Here is a 25,937-nt window from a genome sequence, read left to right as displayed (position 1 = left end):
TAAAAATCTTACAATGTGATTTTCTGGATTTTTCTTTCTCATTTTGTCTCTCACAGTTGAAGTGTACCAATGATGAAAATTACAGACCTCTCTCATCTTCCTAAGTAGGAGAACTTGCGCAATCAGGGACTGACCAAATACTTTTTGGCCTCACTGTATATATGTATGTATACAGTTGTATGTAAAAGTTTTGGCACCCCTGATAATTTTCATGATTTTCTTTTATAAATCATTGGTTGTTTGGATCAGTAATTTCAGTTAAATATATCATATAGCAGATGAACACACTGATATTTGAGAAGCAAAATGAAGTTTATAGTATTTACAGAAAGTGCGCAATAATTATTTAAACAAAATTGGGCAGGTGCATAAATTTGGGCACCCTTGTCATTTTATTGATTTGAATACATTTAGCACTAATTATTGGAACACAAAATTGCGTTGGTAAGCTCATTGACCCCTGACCTCCTTACACAGGTGACTCCAATCATGAGAAAAGGTATTTAAGGTGGCCATTTGCAAATGTTTCCCCTCTTTGCATCTCTTATAATGAGTGGCAACATGGGAGCCTCTAAACAACTCTGAAATGACCTGAAATTAGGGCCTGCATGCCCAACCGGTTGATCGCGGGCTGGTTTCCAGTCAATCGCATGAGAGTGGGAAAAAAATCTCCCGCGGTTCTTTCTATCTGCGCATGCGCAAGGTCAAGAGGTTGCGAGGAGCCACAGTGGAGAGCGAGACGAGCGTACAATGGCAGAGGCAAATAAATCCAAAACTTATCATTTCATCCAGAGTGGAAAATTATTTTTTGTTTATTCAAATGGCAAATCAATCTGCCTTATCTGAAATGCAAAGGTGGCATTACCAGAAAAAGGGAATTTGGAGCGGCATTTTAAGATGATCCACAAGAGCTACAATGCTAGTTTCCTGGCTAAATCATCTCTTTGTACCCGAAAAGTGCAGGAATTGAAAAGCTGGCTTGCAGCACAACAGGTCATTTTCACCTGGCCAAATACCACCAGTAAGGCTGCAACCACAGCTTCTTATGGTGTCAGCTGTGTTCTGGCAAAAAGAAATCTTTCACGGATGTGAGAGTGTGCAGGAAGTGTTCATGGAAGCTGCAGATGTGCTCTTTGCTGATTTTAAAAAACAGAATGAGATCGTGTCTGCTATTCTCAAGAAAGTCCGTTACACGACGATGCGAGTTAATGGTGGAGGATATTGAACGACAACTGAAGAATGATAGAGGCATGTGAGTGTTTTTCTCTGCAATTTGATGAATCCACTGATGCTGTGGACGCGACTCAGCTATGTGTTTTTATGAGAATGGTTTTTGACAACATGAAAGTAAAAGAAGAACTGCTGAGCATGTTGCCTTTGAAAGGGCACACGTGAGGCACAGATATGTTTCTGTTTTTTATGGAATTTCTTAATAAGAGCCAGCTGCCCCTCTACAAACTCATTTCCATAACCACCGATGGGGCTCCAGTGATTGGTTGGACGTACTGCTGGGTTCATCGGATTGTGCAAACAGTGTGAATCTTTCCCAGACTTCCTGAATTACCATTGCATAATTCACCAGCAAGTGTTGTGCGGGAAGATTTTAAATATGGAAGATTTTATGGATGTGGCCAACGAAACTGCTTGTTCTGTTCAAGCCAGGAGTCTGCAGAGGCAATTATTTTGTGCACAGCTGGAGGAGACAGGTGCAGGACACACAGATCTGCTGCTGCACACAGATGTTCGATGGCACACCCGAGGGAAATTTCTGGAAAGGTTTTCTCAGTTGTTGCCTGAAATTAAAGAATTTCTGAAAGAGTCAATTCATGCTGAATATACACAGCTAGAAGACAGTCAGTGGCTCTTGGATTTAGCCTTTCTTACTGATCTGACCGACAAGCTCAATAACTTGAATCTAGAACTGCAGGGTAAAGACAAACACATCATCAACACGATCAGCTCCGTGAACACGTTTAAAAGCAAGTAATACTTGCTGTCGAGCAGGTTGCAACAGTGTGATCTACGGAACTTTCCACACATGGACGCAGAACTTAAGCGTCAAGGCAAAGACTGTGCGGAGCCTGAGAGTGCACGTTATGCTGAGCAAGTGCACAGCATCTGGTCAGAATTTGACAGGCACTTTACTGGCTTTGCTTCCATTGAGCCTGTTCTCACTTTTCTGTTTTCCATTTGGGGAAAATATTGATATGGACTGTATAACATCCAAAATACAATCACTCTTCAACCTGGATAGCTGTGCTGTTGAGAACTAGATCCTCACACTGAAAAATGACAATGAGGTGAAATCAGAGCAACACCTGACATAAATGTCCAATTTTAGAATCTAATGCAGAAAGAGAAATACCCCAACCTCAGACAAATTGCACAGAATTTGACTGCATTTTTTGGATCAACTCATCTGTGTGAATCTGCCTTTTCACACATGAAAATCATCATGTCAAAATACAGATCCACCATGACAGATGACCACTCAGCTCCTACTGTCCAGATTACAAGAGACTAGCTGCCTCCTCTCAGTGCCAGAAGTCCCACTAAGGTAGGGAACAACTTTTCCAACTTGAATTAAGGATTGTATTATTTGTTTGTTGTGTTGTTACAGGCCAGTCCTAGGCCTGCTTTTACTTATTCTTTGCACTGTGCACATTTACTGCAATGATGTATTATTACCGTTAAAAACTTTATATTTGTGCCAGAAAGTTGTGTTATTATATAGGTGCACAAAAAGTTGCGACTACACTGTGGCATTCAATATGGCTTGGTAGGTCTCGAAACCCTGTCAACTTTAAAAATAGATCTCATTTCAAAAAAGGTTGGGCACCCCTGGTTTAGGTGAAGGATACAAAAAGCTATCTCAGAGATTTCAACTGTCAGTTTCCACTGTGAGGAACATAGTGAGGAAATGGAAGACCACAGGCACAGTTCTAGTTAAGGTCCGAAGTGGCAGGCCAAGAAAAATCTCAGATAAGTTGAAATGAGTCATAGTCATAGTCAACCCATAGACCTGCTCCAAAGACCTACAACATGATCTTGCTGCAGATAGTGTCTCTGTGCATAGTTCAACTATACAGCACACTTTGCACAAGGAGATGCTGTATGATGCTGTACTGCAGAGGAAGCCTTTTCTGTGAACATACCACAAACAGAGTCACTTGAGGTATGCTAAAGCACATTTGAACAAGCCAGCTTCATTTTGGAATAAGGTGCTGTGGACTGATGAAACTAAAATTGAGTTATTTGGACATAACAAGGGGCGGTATGTATGGCTGAAGAAGAACACAGCATTCCAAGAAAAACACTTGCTACCTACAGTAAAATTTGGAGGTGGTTCCATCATGCTGTGGGGCTGTGTGGCCGGTGCAGGTACTGGGAATCTTGTTAAAGTTGAGGGTCACATGGATTCCAGTCAATATCAGGAGATTCTTGAATGAACAATGAACAATGTTCATGAATCAGTGAAATAGTTGAAGTTGCGCTGGGGCTGGATCTTTCAACAAGACAACAACCCTAAACACTGCTCAAAATCTACTAAGGCATTCATTGGAATTTGGATTGTACTAAGGCAGTCATGCAGAGGATCAAGTACAACGTTCTGGAATGGCCATCTCAGTCCCCAGACCTGAATATTATTGAAAATCTGTGGTGTGATTTTAAGTGGGCTGTCCGTGCTCATTAACCAACAAACATGAGATGTTTTGTCAAGAAGAATGGTCCATAATACCTTCAACCAGAATCCAGACTCTCATTGGAAGCTATAGGAAGTGTTTAGAGGCTGTTATTTCTGCAAAAGGAGGATCTACTAAATACTGATGTATTTTTTCTGTTGGGGTGCCCAAATTTATGCACCTGCCTAATTTTGTTTAAAGAATTATTGCACACTTTCTGTAAATCCTATAAACTTCATTTCACTTCTCAAATATCAGTGTGTTTGTCTGCTATATGATATATTTAACTGAAATTTCTGATCCAAACAACCAATGATTTATAAAGAAAAATTGTGGAAATCATCGGGGGAGCCCAAACATTGCTTTACTGCACGTTGGGATTTGTTTGTTAAAAGAAGAAAGTTCAATAAAGTTGAAAAAAAAAATCATCCCAACGCCATTTCTCTTCCTGTCCTCACCACAATACAACTTGAATCCATCTCTTCTGCTCCTGCTCTTACTTCCTTTCCACTTGGTCTCTTGCACACACAGTATGTCTACCTTTATCCTCTCCATCATATCAGCCAGCTCTCTCTCTCTTTACCAGTCAAACTGCCAACATTCAAAGTCCACACTCTCACTTCTACTTTTGTAGATTTCCTCTTCTCCCGCTGTCTGTGGACACCTTTTCCTCCTCCTCCTCTTCGCCCAGCAGTAGCCCAAATTCTGCCGGCACCCTGTTGGACAACGGCACCGGTGGCAGCCATTGTTTATCCCTTTCCTCGACCAATCCAACATGGAAATTCAGTTGTGTTCTGCATGTTTGGGTTGGCTTTCTTTTTACAGTTTTTCTCAATTGCTAAGACACATTTCTCTGAAGCTGCTCTCCTTTTCCCTAAAATGTGAACACAAAACCCAATTTTCAAGCTACATTCACAAAACCCCAGAGTCTTCTTGCAAAACCAAACTTTCACCTCATATCAATTCAATCTGTGCTCAAAACTGAACTATGTTATCAAATCGAGCCCCGAGTCGATCAAAATTAAAAACCCTACTGAGCAGTCTCTAAACACTACATAGAAAAATAGAAAATACTATGTTCAGGACATGAAGCTGCAGAAATAAATGTTTATTGTTCACTGGAGACTAAATGTAGGTTGCAAAACAGAAATCCTATGTATTTAGTACTTGTACATAGTAAATAAAAGTACAAATAACAGAAATCCTGTACATTTAGCACATGTACACAGTAAGCCTACGTAAAAATAAAGTACAAAAATATACATGGAATACTAGAAACAGACTGACCCTCCATTACAATACTACAGTACACAGACACACTGATGTACTGAAACATGTATTTCCTTACAGTGTACTGTGGTACAGTATATAGCACAATCATACAGTAATTCCTATCAACATTTACATACTATGTCATAAACCTGTTCTCTTCTCGAAATCTTGGGATTCTGGTGGACACAGTGAAATCTACTGATGTTATTTGTTATTGATGATATTTATCTAATAGATTACAATTTGTTCATGTAAATGGGGAATCTTCACAGACTAAGGTTAATTATGGAGTTCCACAAGGTTCTGTGCTAGGACCAATTTTATTCACTTTATACATGCTTCCCTTAGGCAGTATTATTAGAAAGCATTGCTTAAATTTTCATTGTTACGCAGATGATACCCAGCTTTATCTATCCATGAAGCCAGAGGACATACACCAATTAGCTAAACTGCAGGATTGTCTTACAGACATAAAGACATGGATGACCTCTAATTTCCTGCTTTTAAACTCAGATAAAACTGAAGTTATTGTACTTGGCCCCACAAATCTTAGAAACATGGTGTCTAACCAGATCCTTACTCTGGATGGCATTACTCTGACCTCTAGTAATACTGTGAGAAATCTTGGAGTCATTTTTGATCAGGATATGTCCTTCAATGTGCATATTAAGCAAATACGAGGTCTGTTAGAAAAGTATCCGACCTTATTATTTTTTTCAAAAACCATATGGATTTGAATCACGTGTGATTGCATCAGACAAGCTTGAACCCTCGTGCGCATGCGTGAGTTTTTTCATGTCTGTCGGTTGCTTCATTCGCCTGTGAGCAGGCTTTGAGTGACTGGAAAGCAACCGGAATCTGTCTGAAATCCACCTTTAAGCCGTCCTGTGAGACCAACACAGAGGTGGTTTTGTCCTGCGTAATGAACGGCTCCGTGGCGCGTCCCTCAGCTTCTTTTTCCATGGAAAAAAAAAAACTCCTGTAACGGTGGAATGTGCCGGAAAAAGTGCAGATTCCGGTTGCTTTCCAGTCGTGTGAATATCTGATTGTGATTGTGCATGAGCTGAACATGCCAGAACATGTCCTGTGAGGCTTCATCACGGCGTTTCTTTTCGCCATGCAGCTCCGCCCGACGCGCGGAATTCCTCCGCCTTTGTTCCTCTTTCCATGACAAAAACTCCTGTAACAGTGAAATGTGCCATTCATTTCTAAACTGGACGCTGTCTTGATCCGGTATGTCCTCTGACTAGCACAGGAATTGTGAAAAGACGTGGAGTTCGGCGCGTCATGGTGCAGCCGCTCGGCGCAAAGAAACGCCGTGATGAAGCCTCACAGGACATGTTGGGGCTTGTCCAGCTCAAGCTCAGTTTCTCGGATATTCACACGACAGAAAAGCAACCGGAATCTGTCTGAAAGCCGTCCTGAGAGACCAACACCGAGGTGGTTTTGTCCTGCGTAATGAATGGCTCCGTGGTGCGTCCCTCGGATTCTTTTTTCATGAAAAAAAACTCCTGTAACGGTGGAATGTGCCGGAAAAAGTGCTGATGTCCACATCTTCTGCCTTTTTGTGAAAGTCAGACGAGGTCCCGGATCAACAAAGCTTTCACGTTGGAAATGATCTGGTTGTTTGTGCGGGGTGTCAGCCTGTCCATCGGTGCTGGGAGCGCGCTGCACTCTCAGCAGTTGTGGGCCGTCCTTAAAGGGGCAGTAACACCCCGTAATCTGTTTAATCCCCATAAAATCGTCCCTGAAAGCCATATTAATTTTTCGAACAGTGTCCACCTGGAGGTCTCTCAGTTTCTTGAAAAAAATTGATGCAGCAAAGATCCAAATCATTCAGACATTTATTCGCAATAAAAAATAGACGAGAGGGGTAGACCACACCTCACTCAAAGCCTGCTCACAGGCGAATGAAGCAACCGACAGACATGAAAAAACTCACGCATGCGCACGAGGGTTCAAGCTTGTCTGACGCAATCACACGTGATTCAAATCCATATGGTTTTTGAAAAAAATAATAAGGTCGGATACTTTTCTAACAGACCTCGTATGTATGACTGCTTTTTTGCATTTGTGCAATATCTCTAAAATTAGAAAGGTCTTGTCTCAGAGTGATGCTGAAAAACTAATTCATGCATTTATTTCCTCTAGGCTGGACTATTGTAATTCATTATTATCAGGTTGTCCTAAAAGTTCCCTGAAAAGCCTTCAGTTAATTCAAAATGCTGCAGCTAGAGTACTGACGGGGACTAGAAGGAGAGAGCATATCTCACCAATATTGGCCTCTCTTCATTGGCTTCCTGTTAATTCTAGAATAGAATTTAAAATTCTTCTTCTTACTTATAAGGTTTTGAATAATCAGGTCCCATCTTATCTTAGGGACCTCATAGTACCATATCACCCCAATAGAGCGCTTCGCTCTCAGACTGCAGGCTTACTTGTAGTTCCTAGGGTTTGTAAGAGTAGAATGGGAGGCAGAGCCTTCAGCTTTCAGGCTCCTCTCCTGTGGAACCAGCTCCCAATTCAGATCAGGGAGACAGACACCCTCTCTACTTTTAAGATTAGGCTTAAAACTTTCCTTTTTGCTAAAGCTTATAGTTAGGGCTGGATCAGGTGACCCTGAACCATCCCTTAGTTATGCTGCTATAGACTTAAACTGCTGGGGGTTTCCCATGATGCACTGATTGTTTCTTTCTCTTTTTGCTCTGTATGCACCACTCTGCATTTCTGTAATTATTGTATGGCTTTTGCCTTACAATATAAAGCGCCTTGGGGCAACTGTTTGTTGTGATTTGGTGCTATATAAATAAAATTTATTTGATTTTGATTTGATTTGATGTTTGGTTAGACACTTTGTCCGTCCTCTCTCAGGCTCATACCGTGGACAAGAACACGGTCAATTCATTAGATATGACTGTTCTTTGTCTTCCCTGACCACCTTGACCACTTCAACCACTTCGACCACTTCAACCACTTCAACCACACTGACCACTTCGACCACCTCGACCTCTTGAATCTTCGACTGGACTGGGTTGCTTGACGCAAGGACGTTTTGCTTCAAATCGCAGAAGCTTCCTCAGCTAAAATTCTTGCTCTGGTAGTCTGACTTCTGTCTGACCCTTGTCGAGAAGAACAAACAGAAGCAACAAAAGCTGGAGTTTTAAACCTAACCAGACCCCTCCTACCAAGAGGCAGACTGCTATTGGCTAGTGACTAAACAATTGCTTTACTTAGCACCTATTGTGCTCTAGTTAGCACCCTCCTAATGACAGGGTAGCTGTCCCTCCTAATGATGGGACTGACGCCTCTCCTGATGACGTGAATGACTCATTACCATGAACAAAAGACTTTAAGATTTTAACTTCCCAGGAAATTAAAATCTTAGCCAGAGAGAAGAAATGGTTTGAGAGAGGGGTGAAGGAAGCATTCTATGTGAAACAGCTGAAACCCAGCCTTAACCGGGGAGGGGGTCTGAGACATGCTTTGTCCCCTGTTTATAATGGGGTCCTCAGATCAAAGCAATTTCAGTCTTTTGTTCATGGTAATGAGTCATTCACGTCATCAGGACAGGCGTCAGTGCCATTGTTAGGAGGGACAGCTGCCCTGTCATTAGGAGGGTGCTAACAAGAGCACAATAGGTGCTAATTAAAGCAATTGTTTAGTCACTAGCCAATAGCAGTCTGCCTCTTGGTAGGAGGGGTCTGGTTAGGTTTAAAACTCCAGCTTTTGTGGCTTCTGTTCTTCCGACAAGGGTCAGACAGAAGTCAGACTACCAGAGCAAGAATTTTAGCTGAGGAAGCTTCTGCGATTTGAAACAAAACCTCCTCGCGTCAAGCAACCCAGTCCAGTCGAAGATTCAAGCTTCTCTACTATGGAAACCACCTGGACAACTGAGAGCCTACACAGAAACACCTCGACCTCCTCTCACACCAGCTCCTCCTCTCAGATTTCTATCCGTTGTTGTGTCTCACAAACCAGTGCTCTCTGAACTGGCTTATATCTGTTCCCTCACATCATTAGGCACAAGTGTGATCAGTTTTGAGTTGTTGTGTTCAACCGGTGACACGTGAGCTTTAACTGTGTTTGACTTTTGCCACCTGTGCTCACCATTATGCAATACAGGTGCTTCACAATGAAAATGTGTTGGCAAGTTGTGTCTAAACAGGAGAAATGTGCTGATGGTTTTGACAAAATAGTGACTGATTCAGTCAATGGGTTCAGACAACTGAGCATTTGATTCAGACAACAGGGTTTAGTGTTTTAGCAGCTGAGAAAAACTGTATGCCGGATGCCCTTCCTGATGCAACCCTACTCAGTTATCTTGGCTTGGGACCAGCACTCAGAATGTACTGGCTGCACACCCCATGTGGCTGAGTTGAAGGATTTTGTATGTTTATAACAAAATCTTAAGCTGTGTGCTCCTGGACATTGACAGGATTGTGGACACTGGGCAGATGTTGGACACCAATACCCTGGCTGCAGCAAGACATGGTTTCAATGTTCTGAACACACAGGGGCATGAAGGCAGTGAAGGAAGGACAAAACCAGGAAACATGCTACACCTCTTTTCCTTCCCACTGTCGCCAAGTGTTTGCTCACAGGGGGTCGTTTTGACCGTTGGGGTTTTTACATAATTATTGTATGGCCTTGCCTTATAATATAAAGCGCCTTGGGGCAACTGTTTGTTGTGATTTGGCGCTATATAAATAAAACTGATTGATTGATTGAACTTTCTTACCCTAGCTCAAACATAGGTGCCTTGGTGGCTTCCCTCACTAGTCTGCTTCCAGCATGGTCACTCAATTTTTGAAAACTGCCTACTTCCAAAATAACTTAAAAAACTGACATTAAAGTTTTAAAAGTTGACTAAAGAAATAGGCATCAGGTATCAGCACTCACCTGAGTCCCGCCGGCAGCGAGGATGCTGAGTCCAAACAACATGGCAGTGATGCAGATCAGCAGCTCCAGCACAAGGAAGATTACCAGCGTTACCAGGACGCCATCAATCAGCAGCTAGTGAGGGCGAGGGGACACCAGACATGTCAGAACAGGAAGGCTGTTCCCTGGGCCACATGACTTCAGTTGGTATCACTTACTTTACACCTTTGCTCGGTCAGCTCGGTGCATTTCCTGAAACAATATTGCTGCTGTGGACAGTAAAAACAAAAGAAACATACAGTCTGCTTCTTCAGAACACGCATCACTTCATTTGACTGATCTGAAGGACAGGTGCAGCTGTGAGGCCCTGTTTTAAAAAACATCATGTAGCTCAGCAGCCGTCATTAAGAACTACCTCTTTTTTCTACGACTGCAAGTTCCACAACAGCTACTGAACAGTCACGGCTCTGGGCAAAGCTGAGCCTGGTTTGACCTCAGTGACAGAACCCTGGACACTGAGTGGACCGTGGACACTAATGGAACCCTGGACACTGACGGAACCAAGGACACTCAGTGGACCCAAGCCAGTGACGGAACCCTGAACACGAAGCGGACCCTGGACACTGATGGAACCCTGAACACTGATGGAACCCTGAACACTGAGCAGAACCAGGACACTGATGGAACCAAGGACACTCAATGGACCCTGGACACTGAGCAGACCCTGGACACTGACAGGATCGTGGACAGTGAGTGGACCCTGGACACTAAGCGGACCTTGGACACTGATGGAACCCTGGACACTGACGGAACCAAGGACACTCAGTGGACCCAAGCCAGTGACGGAACACTGAACACGAAGCGGACCCTGGACACTGATGGAACCCTGAACACTGATGGAACCCTGAACACTGAGCAGAACCAGGACACTGATGGAACCAAGGACACTCAATGGACCCTGGACACTGAGCAGACCCTGGACACTGACAGGATCGTGGACAGTGAGTGGACCCTGGACACTAAGCGGACCTTGGACACTGATGGAACCCTGGACACTGACGGAACCAAGGACACTCAGTGGACCCAAGCCAGTGACGGAACCCTGAACACGAAGCGGACCCTGGACACTGATGGAACCCTGAACACTGATGGAACCCTGAACACTGAGCAGAACCAGGACACTGATGGAACCAAGGACACTCAATGGACCCTGGACACTGAGCAGACCCTGGACACTGACAGGATCGTGGACAGTGAGTGGACCCTGGACACTAAGCGGACCTTGGACACTGATGGAACCCTGGACACCGAGAGGACCCTGGACACTGACGGAACCCTGAACAGTAAGCGGACTCTGAACACTGCTCAGTGATCCTGGACACTAATGGAACCCTGGACACTAAGTGGACCCTGGACAGTGACAGAACCATGGACACTGATGGAACCATGGACACTGAGAGGACCCTGAACACTAACGGAAACCTGGACACTGAGTGGACCCTGGACACTGATGGAACCTTGGACACTGAGAGGACCCTGGACACTGACAGAATCCTGAACAGTAAGCGGACTCTGAACACTGCTCAATGATCCTGGACATTGATTGGACACTGACGGAACCAAGGACACTCAGTGGACCCTAGACAGTGACGGAACCCTGAACACTAAACGGACCCTGGACACTGACAGGACCGTGGACACTGAGGAACCCTGAACACTAAGTGGAACCTGGACACTGACAGGACCATGGGCAGTGAGCTGACCCTGGACACTGATGGAACCCTGGACACTGACAGGACCCTGGACACTGATGGAACCCTGGACACTGACAGGACCCTGGACACTGATGGAACCCTGGACACTGAGAGGACCCTGGACACTAACGGAACCCTGGACACTGAGAGAACCCTGGACAGTAACGGAACCCTGAACCCTAAGCGGACCCTGGGCACTGACAGGACCGTGGAAACTGAGTGGACCCTGGACACTGACAGGACCGTGGACACTGAGCGCATTTTGGACATCAATGCCCTGGCTCCAGGAAGACATGGATTCAGTGTTCTGCTCTGATGAAATTAAATTATCTGGCTCGTTTTGTTGGGGTCTGGGTTTTGCTGGGGCTTTGGTTTTAAGTTGTCCCTGTGTCCATGATGTCTAAGTCCCATGCATCCGTCTCATTCAGCGTCCTCATCTGTGTGTGTATGTGGATGAGCATGAGTGTGAGTGTCTGTGTGCCTCCATGCACTGGCTCCCCTCAATCCTTGTGGGTTAATGCGTGTGCGTGTCTCTCCCCGGGTGTGCATGCATGTGTGTGCACGGACGGTGTGAGCTGTGGGGGTGCTCGGGCTGCCTGCATGTGTGAATGTGCCGTGTGCGTGTGTGTGTCCATCTTTGTCCTGTCGTCTGTATATGTGTGTGAAGGTGTGTGTGGTTTAGCTGGTGGGTCGGTCAGGTGTGGGTCAGTATGCCTCCTCCTCCCATGTCCTGTTGGTCATATGTGTGTGTGTGTGTGTGTGTGGGTGGACAGTCCTTCTGTGTCTGTTAGGTCTCCTTCTGAAGAGTTTTGATTTCCGTGTCCGGGGTTATGTTATATCCCTTTTGGTTCCTGGTCCGTGGCCACGCCTGGTTTATTCCTGACAGCTGAGTGCAACGTGTTGACAGTTTGTCACCTGTGATGGCCCCGCCCCCTCGTGCACTGACTGTGTTCTTTTCTGATTATGCTTGTGTCTTCGCAGTGATTGTATTTTGTGCGTTTTCCGTTTTTCCTCTTTGTACTGATGTTCCTTTCACTATTAGATGACGTGTGATTTATTTCTGTTTCTGGTGTCACTAAGTTCGCTTGTCCTCCTCTGCCATCATGTGATACCGCTCTTTGTCATAAGTCACACCTTTGTTCTGTCTGTCGCCGGTTGATTCTCTCCCATTAGTTTGAACTCTCTTACTCCTGTTGTCCAGTTCTTCAAGTTCTAAGTTCCTCCTCACTGTCATTGGTCATTAGTTGTTGTTTTTTCTCACTTTCTTTTTCTTTAGCTGTGCACAATTTTGGCATGTTGTCATTTTAAGATTTTTATGTCACTGTCACTTTTTGACCGTCATTTTTGGTTCTTGTTTTTTTTTCGCCTTGTCAGCTTTACTGCATTTTGGATTTACCACAGAGAAGAGTTTTGGTTTTACAATCTCACTGTCACTTTGTTTTTTCCATAACCTCTTGTGTCTTGGCTACTTGCATTTTGGGGTCCAGTTCCTGCCTTCTGCAGGGTCTAACCATAACACGGTTCCTGTTTATTGTTGTACTACTTCAGAAACTATGAGTTTAGGTTACTACATTTGTACAGGATATTTATCAAATGAATGAAGAGCTGACACTGGAGTTACAGTGAATTGTTCTGGATATAATACATGTGTAGCAGAAGAAGAAGAGGTTCTGATTTAACTTTGTATTTCCAGAAGGGCTCACAGCACGTGTCTCTCCACCTCCCCGGCACACCTGTTTGAAGTGCCAGTGAGGAGCTTGGCTACGATCGGAAACAAAGCCAAATTACAGACCTCACAGCCCAATGTGCAAACATTACACCACCACTGCCCGTAGGTTTAATTAATTTTCATGAGTTTGTTAAGATGCAGCCATGCTGCTTTGCGTACAGCAGATCCCATCAGATCTCACAAGTTCAGCAAAGTACATCCTGTTTACTATGTGGCTAGGAGACCATTGAGGACCACCAGGAACTGGACAGAGAATCTGGTGTGAAATGTGTTTCACAAACTAAAGCAACAGGCAGCAAAAACCACACAAGACCATCAACACCACAAACACCAACAGAGAGCAGGCATGATGTCAGGGGGATGGCAGAGTGACTAACAGAGGACAAACAAGCCAACAGGTGGGTGGCCAAGATCCCATCAAAGAACTAAGAATACCCCCAGAGTCATAACTCCCTAAAGAACAGGAACAGTAGGGGCATTCTGGCCCTGAACCATCTTGTATACCGCCGTTACACTAGAGACCGAATGAGCCCGAATGATGAATGAATGAACTTTCAACCACCATTCAGGCAAAGGCGAGACACAATCAGAAACCTCCGACAGTATTCTGTGTGCACTCCAATCAGTTTGGCAGATTCCTGTGGCTGGCTCAAATGTTTAGCACATGATCAAAACATCTGAGGTGCAGTTGAGGTGGAAAAAGCTCAAACGGCGGCTGAAGTGCAGTCTGACCGCAGTCTGGCTGCATTCTAAATATTCTCACAGCATCAAAACAGTATTCGGAACAGTCTGATCACACTCGAGAGACATTCCCCGTGGTCAGACATCAAATGGCATGTCCCGATTGTGCCATGGATGAGCTGTACGTGCACCTCCACTGGATCATGTTCAGGGTGCATAAAGGAAATATTGCTACATGCAATGTCTGTGGCACGCATTCATCTTGTGAAATAGACATGCGCAATCAAACCAAAAGCACCATGTGTCACTGTAAGTCAATGAGTCTCAGAACCACGGAGTAGCGCGCACAAATGAATGGGGTGTCATATCCATAATGAACCTTATATTACAGATACACTGTCATTCCCTCCCATGGGTTAGATAATGTGAAATATTATGATCATCATAGCTGTAACAGCACAAGCAGATGTGCCACACCGCACTGCTGCCCCACAGTGAATCAATGCATTTCAGAGGCTCGGCTTGGCACAGCCCAGCTGAACGGCATGTCACAGCTGTAATGCACATATTATGACATGTACACCATCAAACCCTTTAGAAAGAATGATGTTCCAACTGGATTGCCAAGCCATTACAATATATACTCAACAAAAATATAAACGCAACACTTTTGGTTTTGCTCCCATTTTGTATGAGATGAACTCAAAGATCTAAAACTTTTTCCACATACACAATATCACCATTTCCCTCAAATATTGTTCACAAACCAGTCTAAATCTGTGATAGTGAGCACTTCTCCTTTGCTGAGATAATCCATCCCACTTCACAGGTGTGCCATACCAAGATGCTGATTAGACACCATGATTAGTGCACAGGTGTGCCTTAGACTGCCCACAATAAAAGGCCACTCTGAAAGGTGCAGTTTTGTTTTATTGGGGGGGGATACCAGTCAGTATCTGGTGTGACCACCATTTGCCTCATGCAGTGCAACACATCTCCTTCACATAGAGTTGATCAGGTTATCAATTGTGGCCTGTGGAATGTTGGTCCACTCCTCTTCAATGGCTGTGCGAAGTTGCTGGATATTGGCAGGAACTGGTACACGCTGTTGTATACGCCGGTCCAGAGCATCCCAAACATGCTCAATGGGTGACATGTCCGGTGAGTATGCCGGCCATGCAAGAACTGGGACATTTTCAGCTTCCAAGAATTGTGTACAGATCCTTGCAACATGGGGCCGTGCATTATCCTGCTGCAACATGAGGTGATGTTCTTGGATGTATGGCACAACAGTGGGCCTCAGGATCTCGTCACGGTATCTCTGTGCATTCAAAATGCCATCAATAAAATGCACCTGTGTTCTTCGTCCATAACAGACGCCTGCCCATACCATAACCCCACCGCCACCATGGGCCACTCGATCCACAACATTGACATCAGAAAACCGCTCACCCACACGACGCCACACACGCTGTCTGCCATCTGCCCTGAACAGTGTGAACGGGGATTCATCCGTGAAGAGAACACCTCTCCAACGTGCCAAACGCCAGTGAATGTGAGCATTTGCCCACTCAAGTCGGTTACGACGACGAACTGGAGTCAGGTCGAGACCCCGATGAGGACGACGAGCATGCAGATGAGCTTCCCTGAGACGGTTTCTGACAGTCTGTGCAGAAATTCATTGGTTATGCAAACCGATTGTTTCAGCAGCTGTCCGAGTGGCTGGTCTCAGACGATCTTGGAGGTGAACATGCTGGATGTGGAGGTCCTGGGCTGGTGTGGTTACACGTGGTCTGCGGTTGTGAGGCTGGTTGGATGTACTGCCAAATTCTCTGAAACGCCTTTGGAGACGGCTTATGGTAGAGAAATGAACATTCAATACACGAGCAACAGCTCTGGTTGACATTCCTGCTGTCAGCATGCCAATTGCACGCTCCCTCAAATCTTGCGACATCTGTGGCATTGTGCTGTGTGATAAAACTGCACCTTTCAGAGTGGCCTTTTATTGTGGACAGTCTAAGGCACACCTGTGCACTAATCATGGTGTCTAATCAGCATCTTGATATGGCACACCTGTGAGGTGGGATGGATTATCTCAGCAAAGGAGAAGTGCTCACTGTCACAGATTTAGACTGGTTTGTGAACAATATTTGAGGGAAATGGTGATATTGTGTATGTGGAAAAAGTTTTAGATCTTTGAGTTCATCTCATACAAAATGGGAGCAAAACCAAAAGTGTTGCGTTTATATTTTTGTTGAGTGTAAATAATAAAATAGAAAATCACCTTTGGAACAGCTCTAAATGCGTCTCACAGCACAGGACGAACAGCAGCCAGGCAGCAGCCTGTCAAAAAAATCCGTTATCCTGGGAGCATCATGAGTTGGTTACATCACCCAAGTGCCGATGTGTGTCGTCCAGCCAGACAGCTGGAGGCCTCGCTGCGCATGTGTGAGCTCATATCGTCTGATCCCTTTGCTGCTCATGCATGAGCTCATATCAACTGATCGCCCCGCTGCGTGTGCATGAGCTCATATCAACTGATCTCCCCGCTGCATGTGCATGAGCTCATATCAACTGATCACCCCGCTGCGTGTGCATGAGCTCATATCAACTGATCTCCCCGCTACATGTGCATGAGCTCATATTAACTGATCTCCCCGCTGCGTGTGCATGAGCTCATATCAACTGATCACCCCGCTGCGTGTGCATGAGCTCATATCAACTGATCACCCCGCTGCGTTTGCATGAGCACATATAAACTGTTCGCCCTGCTGCATGTACATGAGCTCACATCAAATGATTGCCCCGCTGCATATGCATGAGGTCATATCAAATGATTGCCCCACTGCGCGTGTGAGCACATCTGGACAGTAGAGCATCCCGCTGTCCACTAAACAGCTGATTTCCTGGAGAGCACAAGAGAGAGAGATAGAGAGGGCGAGAGAGGGTGTGCATGTGCCGGGGGTGGGGTGACATGCGGCTATTGTGTAATGCTTTGTGTCAGGACCTGCCTTACAGCTCCTCTGGATTCCGAATTTAATCCAATATATGAACTGATGTATGTGAACCAGGGTCCCCTGATCATGTGTGTATTGCGATGCACTGCAGACTGTTGGCTATTACCTGTAATAATGGCTGTGGGTGTGCACGTCAGTGATCTGATGACCGTAAAGCCTGGGTCCCACCGAATAATGAAGGATGAAGAAGGAGCCATGCAGCATGTTTTCTTTGCTACGAGAGGGTTTCTTCAACTATCGTGGGAGTTTCGTGGCTCTGAGTGGCTCTTAGAGGCATTATCTTCAGTTAACGAGGCGCCTCTCTGAGCATGGAGCTAATTTTAAGAAGTTCAAAATTTTGCAACAACAGCGTGGCGCAGTTTGTGTACGAGTTACTGCGATGGCTTAGAGGCATTTGCGCAGTGCTTACGAGTCTGCTAAAAGTCCATTATCCGTGTGCCTGGCAGCTACGCAAGACCTGAGAGGTTATTTTTGGAGCGGCTCTCCTCTTGCCCACACAATTCCACCTGCTCTGTGCGCTGGACGCTGTATATAAAATAATTATTTTGTAGCAGATTAATAATTTTCTGTCAAACCTTGGATGTTGAAAACACTTCTAATCACTTCTGGCATCACAGAGGACTGTTTCATCTGGACGCTTTTTTTCCTCTCTTTCCTGCTCCATGTGGAATATATTTTGAACAGCTTAAGGTAATTATTTTTAATGTTTTTTATAGCTTGATAAAACAGTTCCTTGCTGTAAAAGTATGTCTGTATGTTGATGTCTGCTGTATGTAAAAGTATGTTGATTTAATATCTTGTTAATGGATCACATGAGCTCCGCTGTGTGTGCGCACTGAGGCAGGACCTGAGAGGCTTTTGGAACAGCTCTCCTCTTGCACACACAATTCCACCTGCTCTGTGCGCTGGACTCTATATAAAATAATTATTTTGTAGTGGATTAATCATTTTCTGTCAAATCTTGGATGTTGAAAACACCTCTAATCACTTCTGGAATTAATGCGCACTGAGGCAGTGACTCATCATCACGCTTCAAACGAGAATTTAGGCAGAACGCCAGCTCACAGAAGAGTGATTTTTCAGTCAATCTTGGACGAACACAAAGTTAAAATTTGGGTGACTGCGTGAAAGTGGATGTATGTTTAAAGCCATGGAAGATAACTCCAGTGAAGCCGCTAAGAGCAGAAGTTGTGTGGCAACACGGAGAGCGCACAAAAGACCGATTTTGAAGACATAACACAAAGTTAAAAGTTATATCATGGTGACTAAGCAGCGGAAGAAATATATATATATATATATATATATATATATATATATATATATAATTTTATTTTATTTTTTTAAGTGATCCACAGGTGTATATAATAAAACGGCCATCTCATTCTGTATGCAGAACGGCACCGCGCGCGAAAGAGAGCTTTTGCAGAAATAAACAGACGAACACAAAGTTAAAAGTGGATTCACGTTGTAAAAATGATTGTGTTTAAAGCCAGCAAGCCACAAATGGAAAGGAAGCCACTTAGAAAGAGCACAGAGGCAGCTGTCCATGAAAGGAGAACAGCAACGCGCACAAAAGAGCGATTTTGCACAAATAAACAGACAAACAAAGTTTTGTGTGTTTAAAGCCACAAAAGAAAAGCCAGAGAGCCGCAGAGCCAGCGAGGAGCACAGGGGCTGCTCTCCAGGAACCCGTGGTTCAGGTCTAGCTGGTCTGGTGCATTACAGGTGGACAGCAGCCTGGCGCACAACTGCAGAACTATGCTGGAGTGTCTATTTTTGGACTGCGTTTTAAAAAAAGGGACATCTTTAAATGCTGCTGTGAATCTATGAATTGAAAAGACACACTTTAAAGGGACCAGGTGTGGGAGGGCTGGAGGTTTGGACCAAACTCGTGCCTAAACGTGCACCAACATGGCGTTATCATGGCACTATGTGGCTTAGTGTGGCTGATGCAAGCCATTCGAGGCTCTAATGCCCGGTTGGTCATGGCTCACTAGAGGCTGCTACGTGGCACATGCGGGGTACAGAGAGGCACATAGAGGCACCTTCATAGCGGATACATGACAGATGAAAACGTGGGTCATTCTTGGAATAATTGTGACACCCATGCGTGGCTCCTTCTTCATCCTTCATTATTCGATGGGACCCAGGCTTAATAATCTGATCACATGCAGTATAGTGATGTGATAGTCAGGGGACCCTGGTTTACATGTAATCAGTTCATGGGATGGATGTCATTTGAATTCCAGCAATGAGACACGGCGGGTCTTCAAAAGATAGTGCACCACAACACTCGATCTGCCACACCCCTCTCCTTTCTTGCCTTCCACCCAGACCTCAGATAGCATTTGAATCACACTCGTACGGCAGTCAGTGTAAATGGTAAATGGACTGCATTTATATAGTGCTTTTCCATCTGCATCAGATGCTCAAAGCACTTTACAATTATGCCTCACATTCACCCCGATGTCAGGGTGCTGCCATACAAGGCGCTCACTACACACCGGGAGCAATAGGGGATTCAAGGCCTTGCCAAAGGGCCCTTAGTGATTTTCCAGTCAGGTGGGGACTTGAACCAAGGATCTTCTGGTCTCAAGCCCAACACCTTAACCACTAGACCATCACCTCCCCAACCACTAGACCATCACCTCCCCTGTATGCAGCTACATCTCTTTCTGCGTGGGCAGTGTGATCCCAACTAAGACAGTTGTCTCCTATGACAGGACACAACTGTTGTTGTTGTTGGGATAGGAGTCCTATCCCAACAACATGCCCTGGATATCTAAAGAACCAAAACATTTGTTAAGGGAAAAGAGGACTATTTTAAATAGTATTGACAAGACTGCATATGCTGAAATTAGGAAGGATGTGCGAGCTGAAATTGCAAAGGCTAAACTTCAGTTTAAGATTAAAATTGAGTCCAAATTCAGTGAATCTGATCTCAGATCTGTGTGGGATGGTATGAGAGTAATGACAAGGCTACATAAAGGCAATAACAAAGTGTCCTTAAATGGTTTTAATTTGATGAGACGGTAGGAGATGAACTAAATAGCTTCTTTATGAGATTTTCTAACAATGAGTTTAGTGCAAGAATCAGTCACACGAGGGAGAATTTGGTCAGTGACTCCCCTGTTTTTGATATTGATGTCTCTAAAGTCGAATCATTACTTAAACAAACCAAGGTTAGGAAAAGCCTGGGCCCCGACAACATCAGTGGCCAAGTCCTAGGGTTAACGGTGTTTTATACTCAAAGCCTTTTCTTCCATAGGCTCTCCACAGGGTTGTGTTCTTTCACCATTGCTTTTTATTTTATACACTAATGATTGTAGGAGTAAGTATGAAAATAGGCACTGTGTGAAATTTGCAGATGACACTGTCATAGTGAGCCTTCTAAATGATGATGAGGAGGGGTGTGGTCCTGTAGTCCATGATTTTATTGCTTGGTGCAATAACTTTAATTTGTCCGTCAATGTTTCCAAGACAAAAGATATGAAAATTGATTTCCTTACATCACAGCACAATGTCACATAAGCTGTTATTCAGAACATGAAAGCTGCTTCAGTCGATGAGTACAAATATTTTGGAACCATCATAACCAGCCAATTATCTTTTGAAAGCAACACAGATGCTTTTTGAGGAAGATTAAATCATTCAGCGTGTGAAGGACTGATGACTTTACCAGTGTTTTATTGAATCAGTCTTGGCATTTTGTATTGTGGTGTGGTACGATGGTCTTCCAATGATCAGCAAGCATAAGCTAACAAAGCTGGTTAACAGAGCATCTAAGGTAGATGAGGTACAGCTACAACATATTTATAATAAATGGCTCAGGGGAAAAACTCACCAAATTTTAAACTGCTCTGAGCACCCACTCTTCGGGGAGTTTAATCTGCTCCCCTTGGGTCACCATTTTAAGATATCTATGTTAAGAACTAGACAGCCAGGGATTCTTGTATTCCTGCAGCTTTAAGGAAGCTGAATTCATTGTACTGACAACTCTTGAATCTTTTATACAGTAATATTTTTTTTTTTTTTTTTTTTTTTTTTGTGCATTCTTTTAATTCTTAGTGCAATCTGACAACAGTCTAAGTTTTTGTACAATGTTCAAACTACATTTGGACTGCATTCATAGGCATGCACATGGACTGCCTGAGTCAGTTGAGGCGTGTTCTGCCCACATTCAACTGGCATTTGCACACTGCTGTCGGAATACAGTTGTCTTTAAATGTTTGTTCCCCCCGGACGATTTCCATGATTTTCCTTTATAAATCTTTGGTTATTAGGATCAGTAATTTCAGTTAAATATATCATATAGCAGATAAACACAGTGATATTTGAGAAGAGAATTGAAGTTTATAGGTTTGACAGAACGTATGCAATAATTCTTTAAACAAAATTAGGCAGGTGCATAAATTTGGGCACCCCAACAGAAAAAATACATCAATATTTAGTAGATCCTCCTTTTGCAGAAATAACAGCCTCTAAATGCTTCCTATAGCTTCCAATGAGAGTCTGGATTCTGGCTGAAGGTATTTTGGACGATTCTTCTTTACAAAACATCGCAGGTTTGTTGGTTTCCGAGCATGGACAGCCCGCTTAAAATCACACCACAGATTTTCAATAATTTTCAGGTCTGGGGACTGAGATGGCCATTCCAGAACGCTGTACTCTGCATGATTGCCTTAGTACAATCCAAATTCCAATGAAGTTGGGACATTGTGTAAAATGTAAATAAAAACAGAATACAATGATTTGCAAATCCTCTTCAACCTATATTCAGTTGAATACATCACAAAGACAAGATATTTAATGTTCAAACTGATAAACTTTATTGTTTTTGTGCAAATATTTGCTCATTTTGAAATGGATGCCTGCAACACGTTTCAAAAAAGTTGGGACGGGGCAACAAAAGACTGGAAAAGTTAATGAATGCTCAAAGAACACCTAATTGGAAACAGGTGAGTGTCATGATTGGGTATAAAAGGAGCATCCCCAAAAGGCTCAGCCATTCACAAGCAAAGATGGGGTGAGGATCACCACTTTGTGAACAACTGCATGAAAAAATAGTCCAACAGTTTAAGAACAATGTTTCTCAATGTTCAATTGCAAGGAATTTAGGGATTCCATCATCTACAGTCCATAATGTAATCAGAAGATTCAGAGAATCTGGAGAACTTGCTATACGTAAGCACACACACACTCATCTTCAACCGCTTAATCCAATTAAGGGTCACGGGGGGCTGGAGCCTATCCCAGCAACCATAGAGCGTGAGACGGGGTACATCCTGGACAGGATGCCAGTCTGTCACAGGGCCACAAACAGACAAACATACACATTCGCAACCACAAGCAACACCTACGGACAATTTAAAGATTCCAATCCACCAAACCCGCATGGTTAGGTGGATTGGCACCCAGAGGAAACCCACGCAAACATGGGGAGAACATGCAAACTCCACACAGAAAGGCGGGAACTGAACCCATGACCTTCTTGCTGTGAGGCAACAGTGCTAACCACTAATCCACCATGCTGCTTATACGTAAGCAGCAAGGCCGAAAACCAACACTGAGTGCCTATGACCTTCGATCCATCAGGCAGCATTGCATTAAAAACCGACATCATTGTGTAAAGGATCTTACCGCGTGGGCTCAGGAACACTTCAGAAAACCATTGTCAGTTAACACAGTTCGTCACTACATCTACAAGTGCAAGTTAAAACTCTACCATGCAAAGTGAAAGCCAAACAACAACATCCAGAAACACCGCCGCCTTCTCTGGGCCCGACCTCATTTGAAATGGACAGACACAAAGTGGAAAAGTGTGCTGTGGTCTGATGAGTCCACATTTCAAATTGTTTTTGGAAATCATGGACGTCTTGTCCTCCAGACAAAAGAGGAAGAAGGCCATCCAGATTGTTATCAGCGCAAAGTTCAAAAACCAGCATCTGTGATGGTATGGGGGTGTGTTAGTGCCCATGGCATGGACAACTTACACTTCTGTGATGGCACCATCAATGCTAAAAGGTACATCCAGGTTTTGGAGCAACACATGCTGCCATCCAAGCAACGTCTTTTTCAGGGACGTCCCTGCTTATTTCAGCAAGACAATGCCAAGACACATTCTGCACGTGTTACAACAGCGTGGCTTCGTAGTAAAAGAGTGCGGGTACTAGACTGGCCTGCCTGCAGTCCAGACCTGTCGCCCATTGAAAATGTGTGGCGCATTAAGAAGTGCAAAATACGACAACGGAGACCCCGGACTGTTGAACAACTGAAGTCGTACATCAAGCAAGAATGGGAAAGAATTCCACCTACAAAGCTTCAACAATTAGTGTCCTCAGTTCCCAAACGCTTATTGAGTGTTGTTAGAAGGAAAGGTGATGTAACACAGTGGTAAACATCCCACTGTCCCAGCTTTTTGAAACATGTTGCAGGCATCCATTTCAAAATGAGCAAATATTTACACAAAAACAATAAAGTTTATCAGTTTGAACATTAAATATCTTGTCTTTGTGGTGTATTCAATTGAATATAGGTTGAAGAAGATTTGAAAGTCATTGTATTCTGTTTTTATTTACATTTTACACAACGTCCCAACTTCATTGTTTTATCAGTCCACAGCACCTTATTCCAAAATGAAGCTGGCTTGTCCAAATGTGCTTTAGCATACCTCAAGTGACTCTGTTTGTGGCGTGTATGCAGAAAAGACTTCCTCTGCATTACAGCATCATACAGCATCTCTTTGTGCAAAGTGTGCTGTATAGTTGAATGATGCACAGAGACACTATCTGCAGAAAGATCATGTTGTAGATCTTTGGAGCAGGTCTGTGGGTTGACTATAACTGTTCTCACCATCCTTCGCTTCAGCTTATCTGAGATTTTTCTTGACCTGCCACTTTGGGCCTTAACTAGTACTGTGCCTGTGGTCTTCCATTTCCTCACTATGTCCCTCACAGTGGCAACTGACAGCTGAAATCTCTGAGATAGCTTTTTGTATCCTTCCCCTAAACCATGATGTTGAACAATCTTTGTTTTCAGGTCATTTGAGTTTAGAGGCTCCCATGTTGCCACTCATTAGAAGAGATGCAAAGAGGGGAAATATTTGCAAATGGCCACCTTAAATACCTTTTCTCATGATTGGATTCACTTGTGTAAGGAGGTCAAGGGTCAATGAGCTTATCAAACCAATTTTGTGTTCCACTAATTAGTGCTAAATGTATTCAAATCAATAAAATGACAAGGGTGGCCAAATTTATGCATCTGACTAATTTTATTTAAATAATTATTGCACACTTTCTGTAAAACCTGTCAACTTCAATTCACTTCTCAAATATCAGTGTGTTTGTCTGCTATATGATATATTTAACTGAAATTTCTGATCAAAACAACCAATGATTTATAAAGGAAAATCATGAACATTATCAGGGGGCCCAAACGTTTACATACAACCTCACATGTTCCTCCTGACTGTGTCTTGAAGTTTGGCTTTTTTTTTTTTTTTTTTTTGCCGTTCCGGCTGATTCAGCTTGATTCCTGCTCATTCTTGCTAACTGGGCCCGTAGCCAGGAACAGGAAGAGAAGGAGCATTCTGGTCCTGGATGGCCTCAGAGCCTGAATGGGAACAGCTGCTTCTGTTACAGAATATGTGGTGAGTTAAGTAGTCTCAAAGGTTAAGTCCATTAGGGTGCAGTAAAGACTGGAGCACTCTAAAGTGTGGCGGAGGTGACTGGGGTGGTGGCAGAAGACCAGGCAGCTCATGCCACACTTCCCTATCCTCAGCCAAGTCCTCTTCTCACAGCAGCTCCCATTGAAAATAATGGAGAGACAGACTGTGATTCTCACATGTTTACATAAAACATGAAACTGATAGTTTTACGCACAATATAAAAATTGTTTTATGTTGTGATGTTAATGGTGTTGTCTGTGTACAGCGGTTAAAGTGAAGCGTGATCACAGCATCTCAATGCAGTTCTCAGTGTTACTGAGATCTCGCAGCGCGGCGACCTCTCGGAGGTTTTGCGGGATTTGAAATGTCAATAGGGCGAATGCCATTCCCAAGCCAGCTGGGAAATATAATCCCTCTAGCGTGTCCTGCGCCTTCCCCGGGGCCTGCTTCCATGCCAAGAAGACCTCCTTAGGGAGACGACCAGGGTGCATTCTCAACAAATTCAATTCAAGTTGATTTTTATGGCACATTTAAACACAGCTGCAGCTGACCAAAGTGCTTCACAATGATAGCAATACAAAACTGTAAAATATTAACAAAGGAAAAGAATTAAAAAAATCTAATGCCAAACAAACAAACGCCAGAACCACCTCAGCTGGCTCCATTGGATGTGAAGAATCAGTATCTCTACTCCGTGTCCCTTTCGGATAGTTGAGCTTCTCACCCTGTCCATGAATGTAAGCATAAATACCTGAAGGCGGACTCTCAATTCGGTGATTACTCAAAGTTCATGAGCACAGGTTAGGATAGGAGCATAAATCGATTGATAAATGCTGAGTCTCACACCAGTGGTGGGCACAGCTAACCAAACAATTAGCTTTGATAACAGATAATCAGCTAACTGAAAAGTTATCTTTTATAAAGCTAAACCAATAAACCACCCAAAAAATTATCGGGAGGTGCAGATAACCGATAACTTCCAGTATTGTCTCCAGTACACTTGCAACTAAAAAGCTGAATCGCTTCTGGTAGCGTCAAAAACGACAAACCGAAATAACAAGTCAGCACTTATGTCTTTGTGCATCCTGCCCCCTGCTGGAAGCTCCTGTTTACTACATAACTTGCAGCAGTGAAGCAGTTGAAAGGAGCAGCGAAGTTCAACTCTCCACTCAATAGCAGTGTCGCCGTGAGGCGGAGGTCTTGGAAATTAAAGCAGTGCTGAGTTATGGTTTTGAAGTGTAATGCCGCGTTCACACC

At 43.9% G+C, this 25,937-nt stretch overlaps 1 protein-coding gene across 4 annotated transcripts in view; it reads right to left on the bottom strand.

The window, feature by feature from the left end:
- LOC117505819 overlaps window positions 1–25,937 on the bottom strand; it is a 191,633-nt gene that overhangs the window by 31,512 nt on the left and 134,184 nt on the right. For 2 of the 4 annotated variants that reach the window (XM_034165358.1, XM_034165360.1), the window contains exons 6-7: window positions 10,052–10,102; window positions 9,855–9,968 (exon numbers count right to left, since the gene is read on the bottom strand). In XM_034165358.1, the coding sequence (XP_034021249.1) occupies window positions 9,855–9,968; window positions 10,052–10,102 (165 nt within the window). The remainder of the gene's footprint in view (window positions 1–9,854; window positions 9,969–10,051; window positions 10,103–25,937) is intronic. The other 2 variants (XM_034165359.1, XM_034165361.1) reach the window with 2 other exon arrangements.

The sequence above is a fragment of the Thalassophryne amazonica genome, unplaced genomic scaffold, assembly GCF_902500255.1.
Source record: "Thalassophryne amazonica unplaced genomic scaffold, fThaAma1.1, whole genome shotgun sequence".
In the NCBI taxonomy this organism is placed as follows: domain Eukaryota; kingdom Metazoa; phylum Chordata; class Actinopteri; order Batrachoidiformes; family Batrachoididae; genus Thalassophryne; species Thalassophryne amazonica.
The sequence above is the reverse complement of the archived record's forward strand: the minus strand, read 5'-3'. Positions and strand labels throughout refer to the sequence as shown.